The sequence below is a fragment of the Diorhabda sublineata genome, chromosome 6 (genome assembly GCF_026230105.1).
Source record: "Diorhabda sublineata isolate icDioSubl1.1 chromosome 6, icDioSubl1.1, whole genome shotgun sequence".
Lineage (NCBI taxonomy): Eukaryota > Metazoa > Arthropoda > Insecta > Coleoptera > Chrysomelidae > Diorhabda > Diorhabda sublineata.
The window spans coordinates 8,265,672-8,288,612 of NC_079479.1; the positions used below are offsets into that span (position 1 = coordinate 8,265,672).

Here is a 22,941-nt window from a genome sequence, read left to right on the forward strand (position 1 = left end):
CAAGAAATACTTTGTTTTGAACTGGATTCTATCTCTAAAAAAATCTAATCTGATTTGCAGTAAGAATAGAATATAAATAAAAAAGTCCAGGGCATGGAGCCCATATTTCCCAAGATAAAGGGTTAGCAAAAAATTTATAAAGTTCAATGTTTTTAAGAGTGAATGTGTATTTAATTTTTTCGAAAACTTAAATTGTCTTTTGGTGGTACTTTTACTAAACAAGCTAAACTAATAATGTTTTTAATTATTTCTAAAGGCGGAATGCGAGCAGCTATTAGATTTTTCTTTCTTTCTTGAAATATACTGCTCATCATCATCATATTGTTTCTTCTGGTTCATCAATTCATTGACCGACGATAGAAAATATACAGCCGCAGCTGTACCCGCCCCTATATAACACCACTCACCCAATTAATTCCAAAAGATGTTGGTTCATCGAACTATTTTTTTGCTCCAATTATTCTCAGGTTTTATGCCTCACGTGGCGTGGGGGTAGGTTCATTTTAGAAACAAACCATATACCACACGAAATTGTTTGTATTTCCCGAATAAAAATACCCCATCCACTCTCTCTCCGTGAATTTGAGGTGCTTCTTTTGTATGAGTTCCTATTCAACGCAGGTTTCATCGTCTCAGGTTGATGAAAGAAAAAAATATATTATAAAATTTTTTTTTTCAAAATCACTTTACGCAAATTGAAAAGTATACTAAAAGTTGAAAGTTAAGGACATAATAGAAGTCGTGTCAGATAAGGTAGCCACGTAATTAAAAATTTATTATAACATTTCCAACAGTATGGGCGCTTAAATTTTATATAAATCTCTTTGAAGAATAGTAAATGTTTTCGTGTTACATCCTATTATTAAACATTCAAAGGGCTTTTACAATTAGGTTGTGCTGTCTGGATATATATCAACTGGTTCTAAATAATTCATAGAATTTAGTTATAGAAATACAAAACATTCTGATAATTTCTTTATAATGCCAAAAAAGAACTTAACTGAGGTATTGATGTTTGTTACCAATTGTTTTGCACATGAAATCATTCTTCGAGAAAAAAATTTTCATCCTTAATTTACAATTTGCAATTATTTTAGGTAAAACGTATTTCTTCAAAGGCAAAGGTTTTTGGAAATTTAACGATTACCACATGCGCGTTCAAGACGATGAACAAAAATTATCTGCTCCATTTTGGATGGGATGCACTACCAATTATGAAAATAAAAACGACCAAAATAAAAATACCAAAGAATATTCTGATGATGGTTATACCCAAGACAAGTTAGGTGAAAAAATGCCTTTGAGGGGCGCTTCCAATGGCGTATCCTTGACAACATCAAGTAGCTTTAGTGCTTTAATTTTAACAGTTTTTTATATTGTTTATGCAGGATGACGTCTTTAACTGTAGTATATTGTCAAATTGAATGAACGATCTTTAAATTTTTTTCCAGCAGATACCAATCTTAATTTTATTGAATAGTTCAATTCGGGTAAAAATTAGGATTTTCCCATCACACATGGATATGTGGAATAAAATGTGTTGCAAAAAGACAATTACGTCACATAGGAAGTAAGAGAAAGAAGTATATTATGAAAGGAACAGAAAGAGAATATGGACAAATACTTCAATAAGTCAAGGTAGTTAAGGTTTAATGAAAAGATTAAGACAAAAAAACAATAACACTGCGAAATGCTGTACATGAATTCCAAAAAATCCAACTTTCACAAAATTCAAGAAAACAAACAGAATTGCCAACAGAAAAAAAGAGTATAATTGCATATGCTGGCTATATTGAAGTTGTAGCAAAAGACAAAAGGTCTTTAATAGAAATAATCTCAAACATGAAAAATAGTTATGAATATCCAGAATCTGCTTGAAAATAAATCTCACAAAATTTGGAAAGAAGAAGCTTGGAAAACTCTGAGGATGATGAGAAGTATATATTACCGACCGGATGACGGTTCAAATTATTTTTGAGGAAATATATAGAATTCTTGGAGACGATATGATCACGTAAGTACAGTGCGGTTGTGAGAAAAAGATAAACATATAAGAAATAATGTTTTGAAAGATTAAAAGTGAGACCTGAAATTTATAGAACATATACAAACAAACTTGTTGCTATCATAACTGGTAGCGACTCATTCAGGATAAGCTAAAAAATATAACAAATATACCACGGAAAATCGATACTTTAGGGACCTACCACAATGCATTAGTCCTTAAAGCTTGACCTGAATGTTTTGCCACAACTAAACATCAATTAAAACAGTATTTGCACTCACTAATATTTAAAAATCGTTTCAATAACTTTAAAATTGATTAATAGTATTTATTTTTCGAAAAGTACTCCTGTACTTCATTTTTGATACTCACCTAGTCAACAAAATCTACTACTCCTCTATTTAGGGTCTTATTGGATAAAAATTAAGAAGAGCAATGAACTTTCATTCCTTCATCTCTATCAACGGAAATTTGATATTTAAAAATTAGACGGCATTAAAAACTTCAACCACATATCCTTGGCAAATGGTGAACCATATTTTTATCCAAATTTTTTTCACCGCCTTTCAACGATGTATCTAAGTAGTACTACTACTATGACATTATTCCTAATACAATGCTCATAATATAGCAATTGATTTGAATTTTAAAATGAAAGTAGATGAAAATTATCTTTCTCTTCCTATTTCTGAATTTGGCAAGTATAAAAAGTTAAAGACTGAATCTAATAAACTCTTTTCTAAATAAAAATATAAAATCCCAACTGCCGATACAGTCGATGTTATCAAGATTTTGTGATATAAATTTTTTTTGTAATTGAATAACATTATTTAATTTTTTTATTTTAAGTAGTTTTTTATTTTTTATTTTAAGTACCCTAGATTTGGATAGTCTCGTTTGCGTCCCACCATTTCATATTATTCCTTTCTAGTTTTGGATTTCTCCACAATATTAGATCAAAACAACGCTTACTACTCTTTCAGGTATCTCCATACTAATCTTAATAAACTCAAAAACTATGCGTAATCAGCATATTGTGTCTACCAAAAGTATGAAATGAACTTTTATGTCCCAACTTTGGAACAATTTTCAGAAAGTCCATTTTCAAAAAAACATATCATGCAGTATGACGCCTGCTTGCGACATCATCGAATGATAAAAGTTTATTGTCTTCTGTAGCCATAATTATGCTTCTTCTAGGGTTATTAACTGTTCTTAACGAAATCAATCGTATTATTCGGGACTTTTATCTTTGTAACTACAATTGCCATTATTATAATAAACTTTTTTTTGCTCTGTTCACTCCTCCATGTCTATATTTCTATATTTGTATGACCCAGTCAAAAAGTTCCACGTTTCCTTAAGTAAACGTAACAATACATTGATACTAGATAGGTAGATCTAAGTCTAAATCGACATTCACCGAGCTGATGATATAATAAAACTCATTTTATAATAAATTTATTGGAAAATATATTAATAATAGGTTGTCTAAAAAAATTCTGAACAAAAAATTCCTAATTATTTTTTAAAAAATGATTTTTCATTAAATTAACATCAAGATAATATGAAAATTTTATACATCGGTCCTTTATTATTACACGGTATTCGCGCAAATTACGAAGTGGGCGACATCTGTTAATTTCTTTTAAACTTCAATAGAGTTGAACAACAAAACCAGAATACAAACTAATTTTGTTGTTTTATAAACAATAGAAAGTGTTATATGGAATTTTAGCCTAAATAGAGAAATAATATATTCTGAGATGAAAACCACACATCCATAAGATGCACTTCGAAAACAATAAAAACATGGTGAAAGTTGTACTAGTTAAAATCCTATACTAGTGGCCAATAAAACTCTTGTACAACTTTTTGGTAGTTTCGTGTATATAGTCATGTCTCTTCCTCCCGTTCTTTTATGAACAATTGTATTTCCAATCTTTAACTACATCGTATTATTTGGGACTTTTATCTTTGTAACTACAATTGCCATTATTATAATAAACTTTTTTTTGCTCTGTTCACTCCTCCATGTCTATATTTCTATATTTGTATGACCCAGTCAAAAAGTTCCACGTTTCCTTAGGTAAACGTAACAATACATTGATACTAGTACTAAGTCTAAATCGACATTCACCGAGCTGATGATATAATAAAACTCATTTTATATAAATCCTATACTAGTGGCCAATAAAACTGTTGTACAACTTTTTGGTAGTTTCTTGTATATAGTCATGTCTCTTCCTCCCGTTCTTTTATGAACAATTGTATTTCCAATCTTTAACTACATCATTCAGATTGATTTTTATCTCATGAGGTTGGGATCTAACGTCTCTAGAAACAAACTTAATGGTTTTCTGAATTTGTTCCTTCTAGGCCACATAATATGTATGCGCACTTTAAAAACTGCTTCACATTCTATTAGATGTCTGCTTCTGAGTCAAATATATTTTATGATGTTAAAAAAAGTTACTTCAATTTTCGTCATTTTCAGACAGATTCTTAAGCACAACTTTTTGTTCTAACCACACAAACAAACGAAAATAAATAAAGAAATTTCTACTATAATCACTAAAAACATATAATAATTGAAAATATTTTGTATAGGATGTTTTAGACAACCCATTTTTAATATATTTTCTAATATACTAAATTTATTATAAATTAAGTTTTATTCTATTACCAGCTCGGTGAAAGTCGAATATTATTCAATCTTCTGATACATGATTTGACAGCTTATGTAGCCAAAGTAACCATTTCATTAAACAAGGTTCAGAACCATTGAAAATTTTTATCAAAAGTTTATTCATTGAATGACCTTTGATTGATGTCGAGTAATGCAGTTGTATCACTTAGTGTAATTTATTATGTGATACTGTTAATTTATCTTCAATTTTTTGGTAGGCTTTGATTAATATCATCAAAAACAGGAGAAACTTATTTGGGCTTCTAAAAGTTATATCACCCAAGAATGCTCAATAGAGAGTTGATAATATTATATCATATTTTGTTTACATATTGTAGTTTTTTTTTATATATTCCTAAAGTACTGTTTCTATATTATCTTCTGCTTTAAAAATACATTTGAAATATCTCTCGTCCTACCTCATTTTGAAATAAAATTATCTAATATCAAAAGATCTCTTTTCATCTTTGGTCTTTCAAAGATTCAGTTACAAATTTTCTTACATATAACCTGAAGCAGTTTTTTTTAAATTCATTTTCCTCTTAGTCATTTTCATGTAGCCATCCATTTTACTGCTTGCTCATTGTATTTCTGAATTTCACTTAATTATACCACTAGGTTTGGACTCTTTTTTTTAATTTCAATGGCAAATATTTCTAATAACATAAATGTATTTTCACAGTCAGAGAGAAATTGAAGGCAGATATATTTAGGATTCAGACACACTAAGAATTGGATGAGTCGTTTGTTGTTTTCAGATGTATTTACAGATTTATTGTGTTGTTTATTTCTAGAAAATCAATCAGCAACACCAAACATGAACTTATTCAAAATGTTTGTAACCTATATGGTTACAATTTCACAATTTTGTTTAATTTGGGTTCTCATATCTACGTTTATTTTCGAAACTAGGTATTTTAATTATCAGATATAAAATGATCTAGTTTAGATTTTTAAACAAGTGGGAAAATTATAGAAAATCGCTCTACTAATGGTGGGACATGATTTTTAATATTAAAATGCTTAAATTACTGTGATATAAATAATATATTAGTTATGCTTTTTGAATTGCAAACAAAAAACACTCCAATCTGTATTCTTTTTTTTAACTTTCAATTATTTTTACTCAATTAGTTAAATTTGGTACTTATAGATGTAGTTCAGAAATAAATCTACCCATGTTTAATAAAAATGGATTTCTTTATGTAAAGGAGTACATAAAAATATGGTCACTATCCAGAACACGTTTTAATTGTAAGACAATAATGAATATATTTTTGTAGTCATTACTTATTTTTAGCTATTTTTTCGTTTCAAAGCCAAATTTTCCAAGTATTTTTGTTATGGATCTTATTCTTTTGCCACGTACGTAATGGATGTAGGCGACTTACTTCTCAGATCAAAGTAATCTACGTACAGTTTAACGACGGATTCGAACTTCTTTGTTTAGAAGAAATTTACTGTAATGCTCTGTTATTGTCAGACAAGTGGAACCGCTGTTTTCAATATTGTCTGCATCTGAGTCGTTTGGTTGATAAACAGCACCATCTTACGACACGTCATCCTATGAATAGATATAGGAAGAAATCATCATCAGAAACCTCAAGAGATTATTTTGAAACTTAAGTACCATAATTTATATATCTAATTCTTACAATTTTCTATTAATACAGTTCAAATAATATATACAAATAAAAGAAGTCTATAATGCACTAGATTTAGCAAAATCAGAAATTTTATGAAAAACGATTAGTATAAAACATTGATATCTTTCTTTTGAACTGGAATTTCACAGGAAATACAATGTTACAAGTGGTAAGGGGTATCTGCTTTAAAGTTTAAAACATTTCCCAAGAGTTTTTTCCCATAAATGGAATTTTAAACAACACCTGTGATATGTTGAGAAATAACTGACGTTTTTTTGAAAAATATATACCACGTGTAGGTACTTTGATTTTTTAATTCAGAACATTTTGTGAAAGGAATGTTTAGCCAACAGCTTTAGAATTTAGTGCTTCCAATATTTACACACTAGCAGTATTTTAGTTGATTTCAAATGTATTGAACATTTCTTGCGAGTTTGTATTTTGTATATCTTTTGATATTACTAGGGAATGTATTACTAAAGCTCTACAATGCAGCAATCTCAAAATGTATAAAAACCCGGCAGTGGCATGAGTGAAGTGGGTCCTTTAGAGACCTTTTTCAATATATAATGTCTCTTGTGAGACAGTTGTATCTGCCTATGAATAAAACAATAATGGAAATGAAAGAAGGTACCTCGATTGTGCGACTTGTCGATGTTTATATAGCTTCACGCTCGAATTATACTCACTATAAAATAGTAGAGCTCAGATGTTTATTTTTTCTAAAAACTAAAGTTTGGGAAGTACATGCAAAAATTATATTGAAGAACAAATTGAAGAAAATCCTCCATAAACTCCTACATTACTCAGCAAAATGTTCCAATTGTCTTTCACACTTTGAATACTTCATTGCTCAACTTTCCACATATAAACAGATATTTGTAACTCTGTACCAATAAAATAATAAAATATTTTTAACTGCACTATGAGCGATCTTTTTTTTTGAAGACGCCTAATTTGAAAGTCAATGTTCTCTTAAACCTACCCAAACTTTGTAATTCCTAAATTTACCCCAGTCCTTCTCAAATAGTGACATATTACTGATGACTTAATCCAAAAATATGTTCAACAATCCGTGACGTGTGTATGTTTTTCATGTTCAGGATTCTAATATTGCAATAGATCTTAAGAATTTTATAGTTCTTTGGCTTCCAATTATATATAATTTATATCAAAAGTGTTGTTATTTTTCAAACACAGTTACCATGCATCACAGTTTTTTGTGAAAATGATAGAAATTTAGATTTTGAAAAGTCACAATTGTTACTTGTTGAAATAGTCACTTCTTACGTAAAAATTATATGTCTTTTCATTACATTTATTTCTCAATTGTACAATTCACATCATTACCATTGACCACAATTATAGTGTAAGTTTTACAATACAAAGAGTATCCTTTTATTTCCTTCCCAACTTCTTGAAACAACTTTTGAGTGGCTTCATTGAATACTTATAAATGTAGAATTGTTCTTTCATTCTATGGATGCTTTTCAAAATATCTGCTCAACGAATAAGTCATTTTTTTAGTGGTTTTCGCACCAATCAATAGATATCATAACATTATCCATATTGCGGAAACAAATAAAAATTGGTTGCAGGTAAAAACTTTGTGTGGAGATATTTTGTTTCATTATTAACTCTTGAGTATTGTGACAATACCTTATATGTAATACTCCTATATAGACAGTTGGTATGGGGAAAAAACGTCCCTTCGTACGGTGTCGAGAATATTAATTTTCTCTCTCATTCGAGACACTTTACCTAGACTGCGCATGCTTGAGAATGCGCAGAACCAAGCTGGAACCTCTGAGGATAGAGAAACCCTTGCCATTCTGTCTTCCGGAAGAGTTTAAAACTTATAGAAACTGTCCATATAGAAGTATTACATGTAAGGACAATACACGTTCCAAAAAGTTGTGAAAAGAAACGATCGAAATAGAAACCTCACTGAGAAGAAAAGATAAAATTCATTTGATCCTCGCAATAATTGATTCTCAAGTCACTTTGTTAATTAGTTCCTTGGGTAACAGACGAAGATAAAGTCTTGGAATGATAGTTCTCTCTTAGATATTACTTACTTCAATGAACAAAAATATATTCATAGAAATCTCTAATAATTATGGCCTTCATCTCGAAATCTTCTTAGAATGTTTCAAATAAACTGTGCAAAATAAGGCAATATGTATGCGATATTAAAAATATTAACGTTATGTCAAAATGTTACAATTTTAAGGAAATTTTCGAGATAACCTAGAACGTTTTAGTTCTGTATAGAATATCATTTTTATAATATAATATATTAAGTAATATGGTTGTTTTAATTTTATATTGTAAATTATAGTATTTGGTAAATGTACATAAAGAAATGTATTTAAGAACAAATAAATAAATAAAATTGGTAACCTGCATTTTTATTATGAATTACCTCGTTAAGTTTTAAGTATTTTAATAGTTTCCGAGATATGGTAAGATCACTAGACTTGGGGGTTATGCATCATATTCATATTGTGAATACGTTAGATGAACAAAATTCACTACTGATGTCTAGGACAAAATATACTTATCGGTAATGGGAGGGAACTAACTAACAATTTGAAATTTTTGAATTTGAATATTTGTTTCTATAGAGATAGAATGTCTCCAACCAGATAGTTGAATACGTTGCCATATCACATTTTCTGATAATGGGACCTATAAATAACACGTTGAAAGTATGTGGGGTTCTCTAAATTGGCGTAAGAAAATTCAGACACTTCTTCAACTACCTCGCACAGCTCATATAATGGACCACCACTTCATGCAACTGTTCTGCATCATCCTCTAGTTCTTAACTGACGCTATTTGACAGTTAAAACTTCCCATAAAACGGCATTAATGTAAACAAACAAATGTTTATACAAGGTGTCCCTAAATTCGACTGCCAACGCTCTAGAGAAAATTTCGTGGGTTAAATTATGCCTATCAGGAACTTATGTCAGCAAACGTATCCTATCCATGATAAAGGAGGTTGAAGTTTTAAAAATAAAATGATTTGCAGTCTCTCGTCTAACCGGGTGCGGTAGAAAGAAGATCTCGTTGGTTGTATACAAGCAGCAATAGAAGAAACTTCTAATATGCCTAACGTTTTCCGCAACGTACGATTATCAATGCTGCGAAGAGCCAGGGCTTGTGGACCATTGGAGCAGTTGCTTCAATTTAGTGCGTTTCACCTATTTTGTGTTCAAGATGTGTCAATTAAATGTTACATTTTTCTTCGGTACGATTTATTTGTAAAATTATTATCTGAATGGCATTAATGTTAATTGAGAATTTCTGGAAAACCGTAGTACAAGACAACACTTCTTTTAAAGAAAACGTTTAGTTCAACGAACAAATATCATTTTGTAGAATACCATTCACCTATCGATGTAAGTTAATTCAGAAGAAATTGTTTTGTATTTTTCTAAATATTGACGTGGTGCCATATGTCATTGTAATGAGTTTGTATGTTAAAAAGTCTTCATTTGGATTGTCTTTCCAAATTACTAATTAAAGTTGTTTATAATCATTATGTATTAATTTGTCTGTATATTTTTGACACATCAGTTGAAACGACATATTTGTAGAGTCTGAATCTGACTAGTATATGAAAGATGTTATTTTGAATTTTAGGGCCTACTAACAGTAAGTCATTGAGAGACCATCCTGAACTGGTTGTACATGATCCATCAAAAACTACTCTCAGTTTTGTTGTAATATTTGTTTCTTTGGACTGCTAATTGATTTCGTTAATTTTGACATGTAATCTAACTGTATATATTTATGAATGAAATTCTTATAAAGATCACGAAATTCTGGATTTGATCCAAATTTTTTCTCTAACGCCTTGAATCTATTAATAGCTGTTTCTTCATAATTACCCATTATTTGAGGTGGCTTTTTTAACGGAAGTTTAACAATAAATTGACAGTTAAGATGACTTGAAGTGGCTTTTTTGAATAGAGTTTCACAAAGAAGGAATAGATATTTTATACTTTGATCCAGCCTAACTTTGTGTTTTGATGATTTTTACCTAGTGATTTATTGATTGATAAATGTAATAGACTACGACCTTGTGTTTAGGCGATTTTTAGGACCTGAATATTTGATAGATTATGATTAGTGTTTACTTTAGTTTGAGAATTAGGCTCTTCCAAAGATTCTAATATATCTTATCTTTCTTTTAACAATCCTAAAAAATTGTATATTTATATAATTTTATTAAGTTTATTGTAAATGATATGAATAATAGTCATATCCCAAATGGCTTTTTTAGAAAGCTTCATTCCTTCAAGTGCTATGATATATTTTGAAATATCATCTAGTACTGAATTTCTGAATTGCATGAATTATAGGATTGATATTTAAAAGTGCTTTAATAGGGATATCTATTAGGAATTGTTTTTTATCAAACTTCTCACAAAGTTTTTACCAAGTCTTGAGATCACATCCAGAGATGACTCGTGTTACATACCCTTCTGGAGCGACATTTAAAAAGTTATATTTATGAGTATCATTTAGATAGGTATTTAATCTATTGTTTGCTTAATACTCTTTCTAACCATTGATCATAATCACCGGTAAAGGCGGGTAACTAGGAAGTAAAAAATTTGATAATGGATCTTTAACAGATGAAGAATTTACTATTGTTGCAGGACCTATTCTTTTTGAAATGTAATCTTTTAGAAATGATATATTACTATAGTATTTGTTTTCGAAAGGCTTCCGTTCATCAAACTGTCTAGTTCTACTTCTGAACAATGTTCTTCTGTTAAACCTTTTATATTTTCAAATTCATGAATTGTATTAATATTATTGTCATACCGTAATTGAACATCTATTAAATCAGGTGAGATGGCACCGGCCTTGATTGAATTGATATACTTTTCAAAAGTCGTTAAACGTTTTTTAATCGATTCCCTATTTCTAATATGTTGCTTAATAATTAAATTAGCCATTATAATAGAAAGTAATTATTAATTGTATCGAAATTTGATGTGTGTGAAAATAATAGTTGAAATAATTTCTTCACTAATTTCACGCCAATAGGCACTAATCCAATAGCATTGAGTCTTTATTGGTCGCTTCTTGCGCTTATATATGTTTTTACTCTTTTTAGAGTGGAAAAAGATCTTTCTCCTGAACAATTTGTAGTCGGGATACTCGAAAAAACTCGAAGAGTAATGCCCACATTTGGATAAACATCTTGAATATAATACATTTCATATGATTTGTGCAGTGCGCACATCTTCCGTTATTGCTGAGGAATCTTTAAGTTGATAATGAAAACAACTATATTCAACGTCTCTTTCAAATAGTCAAAATACTTAGTGACTAATGTATTGGCAATATTTCTTACCTCATTTGTATCTATTTTGGATAAAGTATCAAAAAAATTTTATATACATGTTTACGCTCAGCTAATTTACATTCAGCGTGTCTACAAAAAAGGGAACACCCATTTGTGTGAAACTTGTTCAGTTATCTGGCTAAATTCTTCTGTTTTATTTAAACGAATATCAGAACGATAATGATCCTGAGCTCCAGATAGTACTTTGGCTTTTTTTCATATTCAACAAATTGTCTGTCTCTCATGTTTTAAAATAATAAAGCAAGAGAAATATAGATCTGCACAACGAAAGCTAAATCAGCTTGAGAGTCTGAAACTACATCCAAAGCAATGTCTAAGATTGATGTTTCTGAATGTTGTAGTTTTCGCTACAATCCCGTAGCTTCAGATCGCGTAATCGGTTTCTCATCTCTGCTTTAGCATAGCATATCACTTTTTCTAATGCATTATGTCGAGCAGACCAACGATTTTGAGAAATACTCTCAATTTTAAATTTGTTTGTTGCACCGAGATCTCCAAATGATATGTGTAAATAGTAAAGAAATTGTATAGTTCTTGCAAAATAGAAAACAAGTCAACTGCTTCTGTTAATGGTTCAATTTGAAGAATGGGAGGCACAAGGATTAAAATCTGCTAAAGGATTAATTATTTTGATACGTTCTGAATGCCTGAGTATATATCTGACATATTGCTCGCATTATCATGTGATTGACTTCATATTTTATTATCACATCATTGGTAAATGTTTTGAATGAATAAAGATTTATTTTATTTGATTCTTAGAAAAGTGTTTTCATCCGGAATAAGATGAAAATTGAATTAGCAAAATACAGGTTACCTGGGACCTGTCGCTGAGACGGTTAGGTTTAGATTAAATTTTACCTTGAAGCGTTTATGTTTACTTACATAAATAATTGCGACAACATTCAAAACGATAAATCCAAACCCACAAAACTCACTATCATCTCTAATGAAGTTGTGTTATCGTGCGTTTACTGGTATCACTTTGTAATCAGACACAAGACGACATCAACTTAGTTACCGTTCTTGCGCGCGCTCAGCGGTCAGGTGTTTGTCAACCTTAATTCAACAAATATGAATTTACTTCATAAAGAGTGGCAACAAAGTTTTCTTCTATCAAATTACTTCGTTAAACGAAACGTATTTTAAAAGTTACACTTGTTAAATGAATAAAACAAATTGTCTTTTTCTGAGCTAAGTTATAATTCAGAAAAAAATCATCAATAGTAAATAAGATTGAGAATATTGTATGTTCTCTTAAACTTCCACTACATCGATTTAAAATAATAGATTGTTTCACCGAAAAAGTAAGGGTTTAAAATTATTTTCCTTATGAAATGTTTTTTCCAACATTGTGTAACACACTATTAGCTGTTCTGAAAGAATAGTTGTCATTTTAATTCCAATTACCTTTATTTGGATTCCTCTTTTCAATTTCAAACACAAAACCAAACATCAAAAATTATAATAAAAAAAATATATTCATACATTTATACATAATATACATAACAAATGGTGACTTATAGAGTATTTAGTCAAAATTTTTAAAAATTTTACTATTTAGGTACTTTTAATTTTTCCAGTCGGTTTTTTATTTCATTAAGTAAAAAATACAAATATATACTCAAATGTAGCTGATATTACATAAAAGCTGGGTACCCTTTATCTATACAGAGTATTTACTTACTAAAAGATTGAATTGAAAATAAAAAAGACTAACCAATACTAAATTTTTCTAACTGCTGAAAGCAAAAAATTCAACTATAACTATTAAATCTGCTAGTCTCATCCAAACTATGCTTTCTGTGAGTATCCAGCATTCATCAGGGCACAATTCATTTCAAAAATTTGTTTTTGAGATAAGACTCATGGAATCTTTGTAATACGAAATTGGAGATATATCGATAATAAATGATTTTAAACGTCATGTATTTGGGTGTTCAAAATGTCCTTATCTTTGACCTCAATGCATTTTTTTACCAGACTCTTGAAACTATTGACAAACATTCAAAACTGGAGAAATGGAAATTGATTCGAAATGAACGAAAGTTACAGTTCAGTTTTTAATACTGTTTAAAAACAAGATGCTAATATGTTGTAGTTGTTTTTGCGTATACTATACTAAGTACATTTAAAGCAAATTAACGCGAATTGGAACTACTTTAATTTTTTTTAATATGATTTCATTTCATTCAACATGTTTTGTTATAAGTTCATAAAAAATCAAATTTTTAGGATTTTTGTTTGTACGTTGATAGAGATAGTGCCCACAGTATGTTGGTTAAAATGTCCCAAAAGACTACAAAAATAGAGATTTTTTGACCTAGGAACGTACTGCCGCATAGACATTTGCGAAACAAGACTTATCAATCGGAAATGACATGACCTGCTGTGTTCAGAACACTGGCACAATTTCGCAGTTACTATAATAAAAAAATAACCCGTGCGTACAGGTACAAGGTGCGGCAGTTGATTCTTCATTTTTGAAATGGCTGTGGTAACGTAGAAAGTGGGCGCGGCGAATTGTCAAGGTTACTGTTATGTTACCCACCTCAAAGCATTTCAGTCGCCATGGAACAGAGGTCAAAACAACACCGAGCGTTTGCCGTGAAAGCGTTTTTCCAAACCGGTAGTTATGTAGCAGCTCAGCGCCGTTTTTGTACTCATTTTAAAATTAATGGCAATCACCCAGTACCTAGTTAAATGAAGTTGTGGGTAACAAATTTTGAAAATATTGATGAAACAACGAGCAGAAGAGGTCGCAGTATGAAATCCGTTCGAACTCCTGAGAATGTTGAGCGTATGAGGGTTGCTGCAGGAAAAAGTGCCGCTCTTAAACTTTTCGACAGATCTGTCCCAAGGTTCTTGAGGTAAGATCTACACTATCACCCTCACAAAATTCAAATTGTTCAAAAATCAACCAATGGCAATTCCGCGAAAAGTTTTTGGGTATGGTTGAAGAAAATGAGGAATCTGTGCAAAACCGGATGAGTACACGGCACATTTTCATCTATTGAGATTTGTAAACAAGCAAAATTTCAGGTACTGGAGTGATCAAAACTCTTCATAAATTCCACTCAGCCAAGTTAACAGATTGACATGTCCTCATCGGGAATCATAGCCTCAATTTTTTTCGAAACTAAAAGGGGGCAGATTGTTAACCAGAGCGCAGAGAGGTATTCGGAAATGCTAATGTCATTCCTCAACTTTGCCAACATGTATTAAATGATCAAACCTTATTCCAGCAAGACGGATCTACAAGCCACACAATCCGTGTGTGCACGAATATTGTTAATGAGATTTCTGGCCTTTGTGTTCACCTTACCTCATATCATGTGATTTTTTCTTGCGAAAATTCCTGAAAAGTAACGAAAATTCCTAAGAGCATGGATGACATAACGGACAATTTCAGAAATCGCCTGCTAGAATGCATTAATCGGTAAAGATGCCATCTTTGCTTTTTAATACACGATAAAATTATAATTGCATTCGTTTATATTTCACAGCCATTTCAAAAATGCGGAATTGACTACCGCAATTTGTATAATTAGTACATTAGGTGGAATATAGTGGGAAGATAGTTGGATGAAGTCGTAAGAACTAACTCCCAACCGTGTGACAACTCGTTCCTATTGAAACTTGGGAAAATGCCAATGGGACAATATTTTATTCAGTTACAATTTTGTCGTTTTAGTGACAAACACTGTAGAAGAAAGTATCGCCATCTTGGTGAATGAATTTTTCAATATCACATTGTTGGAATAGTGAGCTATGGTGGAGGAAGTATTATTGTATTGGGTGGTATTCATTTAGGGGCCTGCAAGAAGTTGTGATTCAGGAATTATAATATATGCTACACGTGATTGGAGTGGTACAAAATTACTCCAAGGAAGTGAAAATTTTAACTCTAGCTTGATCTGTAGACTTTAACTGTATAGAATTTGTGGGACGATGTGAGGTTGTGGGTTTATCCTGGAGAGCTTAATGAATTTATATTAAGGCCAGTAGAAATACGGATCAATTAGATCTGTTTCCAAGATGTGAATTAGTAATCAGATGAATCGGAATTCAATATGTAGATAGAGTAACAATTTAAAAAAAAAATTATATACCTTGTATAGACATTAATATTAGAAAATTTTAGGAAATGGCTCCATTGACATCAGTTTAGATTAATATTAGGTGTTTTTTATTTAATTTTTATAATTATACATTAGTTTTGTACCTCAGTGTTTAATTTATTTCATTGAAAAGACAAACAGTAAATACTTCTGTATAAATAATTACAAAGAAATCAATGAAATTTATGTTCCAATTACAAGATACTCATATTAGGTAATTTTATAAGTGAAGAGAGCTTTTTTAACTTAAAGATAAGTACATGGGGTTCCCACCAAACTGATTTATAAAATAAAATTTAAGGTAGTACATATATAATAGTTTATATAGTAAAATATAGTTAAAATTTAGTATGAGTGTTAACATTATTGGGTGAGTAGTAGTATTTTATTGAAATCAACATCAACAAGACATACAGGCAATCCAATAAATAGATAAAAAAGTATAACATAGTAAGAAAAAATTATAACTAATTGCTCATTAGCTGTTTGCTATAAGGCTGCTAGAACTCGGAATATATAAATATATATTGAAGGTGAAAGTGAAATTACTCTGAAAAAATTTCAAGACTTTCTTCTTAATTAGTTATTGGACTAGAATAAATATTATAATTTTATAGTGTAAATAAAGTTGATAGTACTACAATAATTATATTGAAACATCCAATGTAACAATTAAATATCTATTTACTTAACTAGGTTTTCAATTAAAACATTCAAAGATTTTGTTTTCACTTTACACACATTTCTCAGTTTGGTAGAAATCATATATATATATATATATTTAAATCTAGACAAAATAAATTGTGAAAAAATCACATTCTCCATGGTTCAAAATGTGCCCAGCGCTCGGGAAGTCTGTTTGTTGTGCATCCAATTTACCTAAATTCATATATTTGTATACTATTTTCAGGCACATGAGTTAGATTCAAAGATTGAAACCTGAAAAAAATAGTAAATTTAATAAGAGCTGACACTAAGGTTCCAGTGGAAAGTGAGTTCTCTGAAATGTCATGTGAAGTGTTTTTTACTAATACATGAATTATTTTCAGATCAAAGAACTATACTGATTAATTGGAAGGAAATCCAATTTATCATTAGATAATGAGCGTTTTGTATATGATGCAATCAAACCAATATAGGTTTATGAAATAAAACTGTGAGGTTGCGCAAGAAAATCCAATATATTCATAATTAAGAGAAACCATACAATACACAAAGATCTAAAAATATATTACATTAAGGATGTCATTAAAGCAAAAATTAACAAAGTCGAGAATCACATAAATACAGTACTCCACCCATTAACAGAAGCCCATAAAAATAGAGGAACCAAAAAGAGATGGCCATCAGACCTTATAGAAGGTTCAAGGTGACTTTTTACTTGAGAAAATCTCATCACGTCACTGAGAGACGAAACCTCTTATTGCCACACATTAACTTATAGAACAATATGTGTTTTCTGTTTGCTAATGAATAAAGATAAAGAATATATGACAGAAAATTATCAGAATAATCAGAACATGGGTTTTTCTCAAATTCAAATTGACAAATAATGTTCAATAAAATGCAACATGTCACATGCAATTACTACTACAACGATTATTTCAGCTATTTCACGTACATCAGCAATGGAAACAAAGTATCCACAACAGTTTAGCTCTCTATAGCAGTCACTATTTATGCAAGTAAATTTTTCATAATAAAATAGCTTATCAACAACAATTGAATCATTCTTCTAATAAATGGTAAATAGTAAACCAGAGAAAAAACCACTGAGTAGAAAGTTTGTAACGATGCACTAAACTTTCAAATCTTTCTAAAGCATCAAACCATTCCCATCATTGGTGTGAGAAATTCATTTGAATTTACTTTTGCGTGATAAATATTCATCTTAATTATGTAATACATGTTACCATTTTCTCAAAAGCTAGAACAGGGTTTTTTTATATGGTTTTATAATACGTGAACACTGTTTAAAAGTTCCAAAATTCTCATTTGATAGAATTAATTAAAAAACACGAAATCTTCTCAACTAAATCTACTACATCGGATTTTGGTATTAAAATACAGGGTGTTTCAAAACAATGTGATCCCGTCTCCAGGATAGATAGAAAACTGAAAAATATTAGGGGTTTGCTCAGTAAAAAATACACATTTTTTACGATTTTCCGACAACTACTGGCAACATTGTATTGAAATTTTATACGAATAAGTTTTGGAAAATTATACAACCAATGAATTTATTTTTATGTCTGACTCTCATAGAGTGTGTTAGTTACACGGTTCGTACCAAATAATATTGAACATAACTATTTCAATATTATATTAATTACGTAAAATCTCAAGTGAACTTGAACATAATTTAATTTTGCAACAGAAAGGTCCTCTTGATAAAACTCGATACTGTGTAGAGTTTTCCAAATATTTTCTTTTAAAAATTATGAAGCTGAATTATGAACTCATGCTGGTATGAAGTAAAGATAAATGTATTCATTAAACAAAAAATCACGAGATGAAAATTTGAAAGAAGGCTAATAATATAAAATAGAAATCGATTAGAGTAGGTGTTCAAAATGTCCTCTATTTTCACGAATACACGAGTCTATCCTTTTTTCTGAAGAATCCATTAATCTTCTAATACACACATCTCCAAAAGTCTTGGCCCCCCATGTAAACTTTTAAGTTTGTTGTATAGAGCCCATTTTTTGTTTGTAAATTTTGTGGCACCTTAACATAAAAATAATATCGTAACAAAAAATTATTTTCGTCCGTAAATGTATGAATTTTTGTAAAATAAATCAGATTTAACGATTTAACTTCACAGTGAGTTCATTTAAATTTTGTTGAAAATGCAGAGTAATATGATTTTTGAGTTTGATCGAGCAAGAATAGTGGCCTTACATCAAGAAGGTTAATCTAATCACCTCATTGTCCTTCGTCTAAATATGTCACAGATTACGGTGACGCGGATAGTGGCCCTTTTCCAAGAAAATGATATCGATGCGCGAAGGCCGCTCAGGACTCTCACCAGAGTTACATCAGAGAGGGAAGACCGTTACATAGCTAATTTCATCCAATGAAACCGATTTATAACGGTAACGGTTGTTCAAAATGACTCTTTGCTAACATATAAAAGGGCAGTTTCGAGAAGTACAATCAGAAGGAGATTACATTCATCGAATCTAAGGGCAAGAAGATCTTTAAAGGTGCCTGGGCTTTCACGACGACACTTAGTTGCCCGTCTACAATGGGCTACTACACAGGGATTTGGTTTCCACAGTAATAGTCGGCGGGAAAAGGTCTGGAGAGGCCCAGGTGGACAGGGAACGAATTTTACTAGAGATTCTGTTTCGAGGGATGCCGAGACGGATTAATTGCAAGAAGAGGCAGTCATAATTTTTTTTTAATTGCATTATATCTTTTTTCTCTAACTAAACATTTTCACATTTCAATATTTTCCACATTTTTCTTTATTTGGTTTACTGTACATTCTTGGTTACATAAATTTAAATTTTTATGCTTCACATATATTGTTATTACACAAAAGTATAAGATTGAGCACATTTTATAAATTTAAAAATATTCTTGTACTAAATAACCTGGAGATATTAGTATTAGGCAGCCATTTAAAGGAAATAAATAATTTTTAAACTTCAAAAAATCATAGACAATTGAAAAAACCCGCCAGCTAATCGCATTTACCCACTGATCTACCAGGGTAGGAAGGATCAAAACAAATGACTTTGACCAAGTTAATGAGCTCAGTTTCAGAATAATAATGAACATGTTCTGGGTTAGTTGCTGGACATTTAGATCAGGGTTAAGCCGATCATAGTTTCCAAAAAGTCCTATTGAATTAGTATAAAGATCCATAAAAAAGGAATATAGGAAAATAACCCATCATGATTTGTTTTGTTATATGTCTGACATTGTCACTCTTCAAACAATTATAGTCATATTCCAATCAATTTACAAGTTTATTTCTAAACCTTTCTCATAAATAACTCAAAATATCTGTAAAGCAGTAAAATTTAATTTCATGTGGATTACACTGGTCTGCAGGAAAATCGGCCCTGACAACATTCTCCACGATTCCTATGTAAAATGTCCTGAATCCAAATATGACCTCAGTTTTCGTCCATAACTTTCCGTTTCTGGGGGACATCCCCTAATTATTTGTCACATTTTTTTACATATTTCAACTTCTAACTGTCCTTTCTTGTAATGTTTGACAAAAATCCACTCTAACCGGTAGACCCTCTGGCAACAGCTCTTGGACTTGTCTGTAATGATAAGGATAAAGCTGATGTTCTTCAAGTATCCTCCAAGTACACGAAGAAGACGTATTTAGAAAAAAGGATATACTTATGTATGACTTCTAACCGTAGAACATCCGAAAGTAAGTGATAAAATTTAAGGCAAAGTGTTACAAAGTCGGCTTTGGCATTTTCAACTCTGATCAAGTGCACTATGCATAAATATGTTTTGATTCACCATTTTTCTTCTATAAAAAGATTATAGAAGAGTTATTCAATTTGTACTTGTGAGAGTAAAGATATGTCCAGATAATTAATTTCAAATACTAGATACTATTATTGCTAAAACCATCACATTTAACTATTAAAGGTATTCCTTTGAATTTGTTTGCATATATTTGTCTATTGAAAACATAAAGGTACAAAAAATAACTTTTCCTGTGTTTGTCCAATCTTATATAACCTTACACACCTTAAAATCTGGGACATTTACAATTATTTTCCAACATTTCATGTACTGAAACCTTGATGATCTTATATTTGTTTACAAAAACAAAATTAGAACATGTTACATAATAGTGCATAGAGTTAAATATAAATATGATTCTAATTGATTCAAATTGTATAAAATTAAAAGTAAAAACTTACCATTCAGAACTTCTGTGGTAATAGTATCCTTCTATTGTGGCTTTAGATTTTTGGAAACAAATATAGTAAAACCCAGCGAAAGATGCTCCTGATATATCTTTAATTGTATGGTCTGGAACTAAAAAATGTTCTTTCCATCTCATAAAAACATAATCGGTATCAGCAAGTGCCAGATAGTCGAAGGAATCAGAATTAAAAGTTTTGGCATATTGACTGAACAGTGAAAATTTGCTCTAGAACAAGTACAATATTAGAATGCTAAATGAAACAATGAGCTGTGACTTACCCAATGCTTTCTATCTACATCTTCGTCAGCGTCCCACTTTCTAGTGAGAAAGGGATACTTTTGGCTTATAATTTCACCATCGAAAAAGGTGGTTAGTTTTGGGTACTCATCCGTGAGTCCATTTATTTGTAAATATCCACAAAGATATGAATTTTCTTCATCTACATGCTAAAAGTGTAATCATGTATAGATATGTGATTATCAACATTTTAGGCATTGTAATAAAAATACTTCAAACAAATATAAAGTGAAAGTGATTTAAAATTTTACGTAAAAAACAGGTCACATGCTATAATCTCCCATAAAGGTTATACAAATGTATGTGTATATTTGTTTTGTTAATGTACTGAAAATTAACTGTATACTTAGAAATGATTTGAGTATTAAGAGAAAAATAAACTTTCCTAACCTGTAAAATCACTTCAACTTCGTAACTATTGCCTTTCGACTTCTGGAATCCTTGGAATTTTGAACCATTGTACAATAAAGACTTGGTTACACCTGGTTGTTTCGAATTTGCCGGCAGGGGAGGCGTAATTTCCACCCTAACCGGCATTTTCTCAAAATTTTCCACTGCTTTATCCAATTTTCAGAAAGTCAAAATTGTGTCAATATGGCGATTAGTGGTGAAATCTTGAATTAGAAAACAATGAGTCATGAGACTCCTTGACAAAGTAAACCGCATTATGTTCTGTAAGTTGTCTAGTTACTGGGACAGCGTTCTGTACGGTAAGTTGTCTAATTCCTAGAAGATTCTTGATAATTTATACAGTAAATAATAAATACTAGATTTATAGTGTTTTTTAAGAGTTTCATTTAGATGTTATAAAAAAATCTCTCCTTCCTGTAAAACCTCAGTAATTGGAAAAAATAAGACCGTTGTTCAGCGAATACGAACTTGATGGAGAGGATCTCTTCATTGAATCTCTGCATATTATATTCAAAGAGCCACTGCTATTTTAGTTTTCGTTCGATCTTTTTAATGATTGTAAAGCGTGACATGAAAATTTATGTTGACAATTCTAGTTTTGAATTTTTTAATCTACAATTAATTGTGTGAAATTTCACAAATGCGGACATGTATTTCTTCCAATACTTAATACACAATATACCTACTATTGTGAATTTCCAATAATTATCGGATCAGTCGTGTAAATGATAATAAGATTAATATTTCCCATTTTTTATGACAATCAAAATCACGAAAACGACATTTAACCCTTATGAGGTTAAATGAGGTACCTGGGTACCTTTAGAATTGTTAAATTTGAGGAAAAATATGTTTTGCAATCTGTAGGTAACTGTGATTTCATAAGAGTTGTTAACTATTTATCTATCAATTATATACTTTTTAATGTTCTAAATCAGGGGTGCTCAAACTTGAGCTGCTGGCGATCTACCTCAATATTTTTAGACTACTTACGATCGACTCTGAGAGGCTGCAAGTATGTGTGATGCAGGGTTGTCGTACATACACGATACACCCTACCTACCTAGGTAGGGTGTACCGTAGCATATATAGGTATTAGCTTTTTGCAAAATATAAGTACATTATTTTAGTCAAGGTTTGGGTTAGGTTTAGTTAGGTTCTTCTCTACAATATCAATGAAAAAACCTATAGTTATTCAAAATTGCGAGTTTATTGGTTGTTACAAAACAAAAGAGTTACATATGGTGTTAAACCCAACTAAAGAGTGGCTTTGGATGTTGAAGCGTGGCACTGCATGACCTCAGCATACTTTTCATAAGATGGTACGTAACCACTGAGTGCTAATCGCAAGCATGATGACATATGATCGTCAGTTAGTCGATTGCGATATTTTGACTTAATTATCTTCATTTCAGAAAATGCAGACTCGTACAAGTAAGTTGACACAAACAATGCCGTCAGTTGAAGGGTG

The 22,941-nt window shown here is 30.7% G+C and overlaps 2 protein-coding genes across 6 annotated transcripts in view; one reads left to right on the forward strand and one right to left on the reverse strand.

Moving 5' to 3' along the window:
* The window catches only part of LOC130445037 (matrix metalloproteinase-2-like), a 254,033-nt gene extending 245,294 nt beyond the window's left edge, over nucleotides 1-8,739 (forward strand). For 4 of the 5 annotated variants that reach the window (XM_056780513.1, XM_056780515.1, XM_056780516.1 and 1 more), the window contains one exon: nucleotides 1,098-8,739. In XM_056780513.1, the coding sequence (XP_056636491.1) occupies nucleotides 1,098-1,393 (296 nt within the window). In that variant the 3' untranslated portion in view covers nucleotides 1,394-8,739. The remainder of the gene's footprint in view (nucleotides 1-1,097) is intronic. The other variant, XR_008910015.1, reaches the window with a different exon arrangement.
* Nucleotides 8,740-13,123: 4,384 nt separating this feature from the next.
* Nucleotides 13,124-21,681, reverse strand: LOC130445718 (glucose-induced degradation protein 4 homolog). Its single transcript, XM_056781548.1, has 4 exons — nucleotides 21,450-21,681; nucleotides 21,041-21,208; nucleotides 20,755-20,987; nucleotides 13,124-16,789 (listed from the first exon to the last, which is right to left on the reverse strand). Exons 1-4 carry the CDS (start codon nucleotides 21,594-21,596, stop codon nucleotides 16,726-16,728), a joined length of 612 nt encoding a protein of 203 aa, XP_056637526.1. The 5' UTR covers nucleotides 21,597-21,681; the 3' UTR covers nucleotides 13,124-16,725.
* Nucleotides 21,682-22,941: the final 1,260 nt, after the last annotated feature.

Excerpts from the sequence above, each read along its gene's own strand:
- LOC130445718 (XM_056781548.1), bottom strand. The coding sequence starts at position 21,596 with ATGCCGGTTAGGGTGGAAATTACGCCTCCCCTGCCGGCAAATTCGAAA. Across the intron at positions 21,209-21,449 it reads AAGTTGAAGTGATTTTACAG|CATGTAGATGAAGAAAATTC; the intron begins GTTAGGAAAGTT and ends TTACACTTTTAG. Across the intron at positions 16,790-20,754 it reads TACCACAGAAGTTCTGAATG|GTTTCAATCTTTGAATCTAA; the intron begins GTAAGTTTTTAC and ends TATTTTTTTCAG.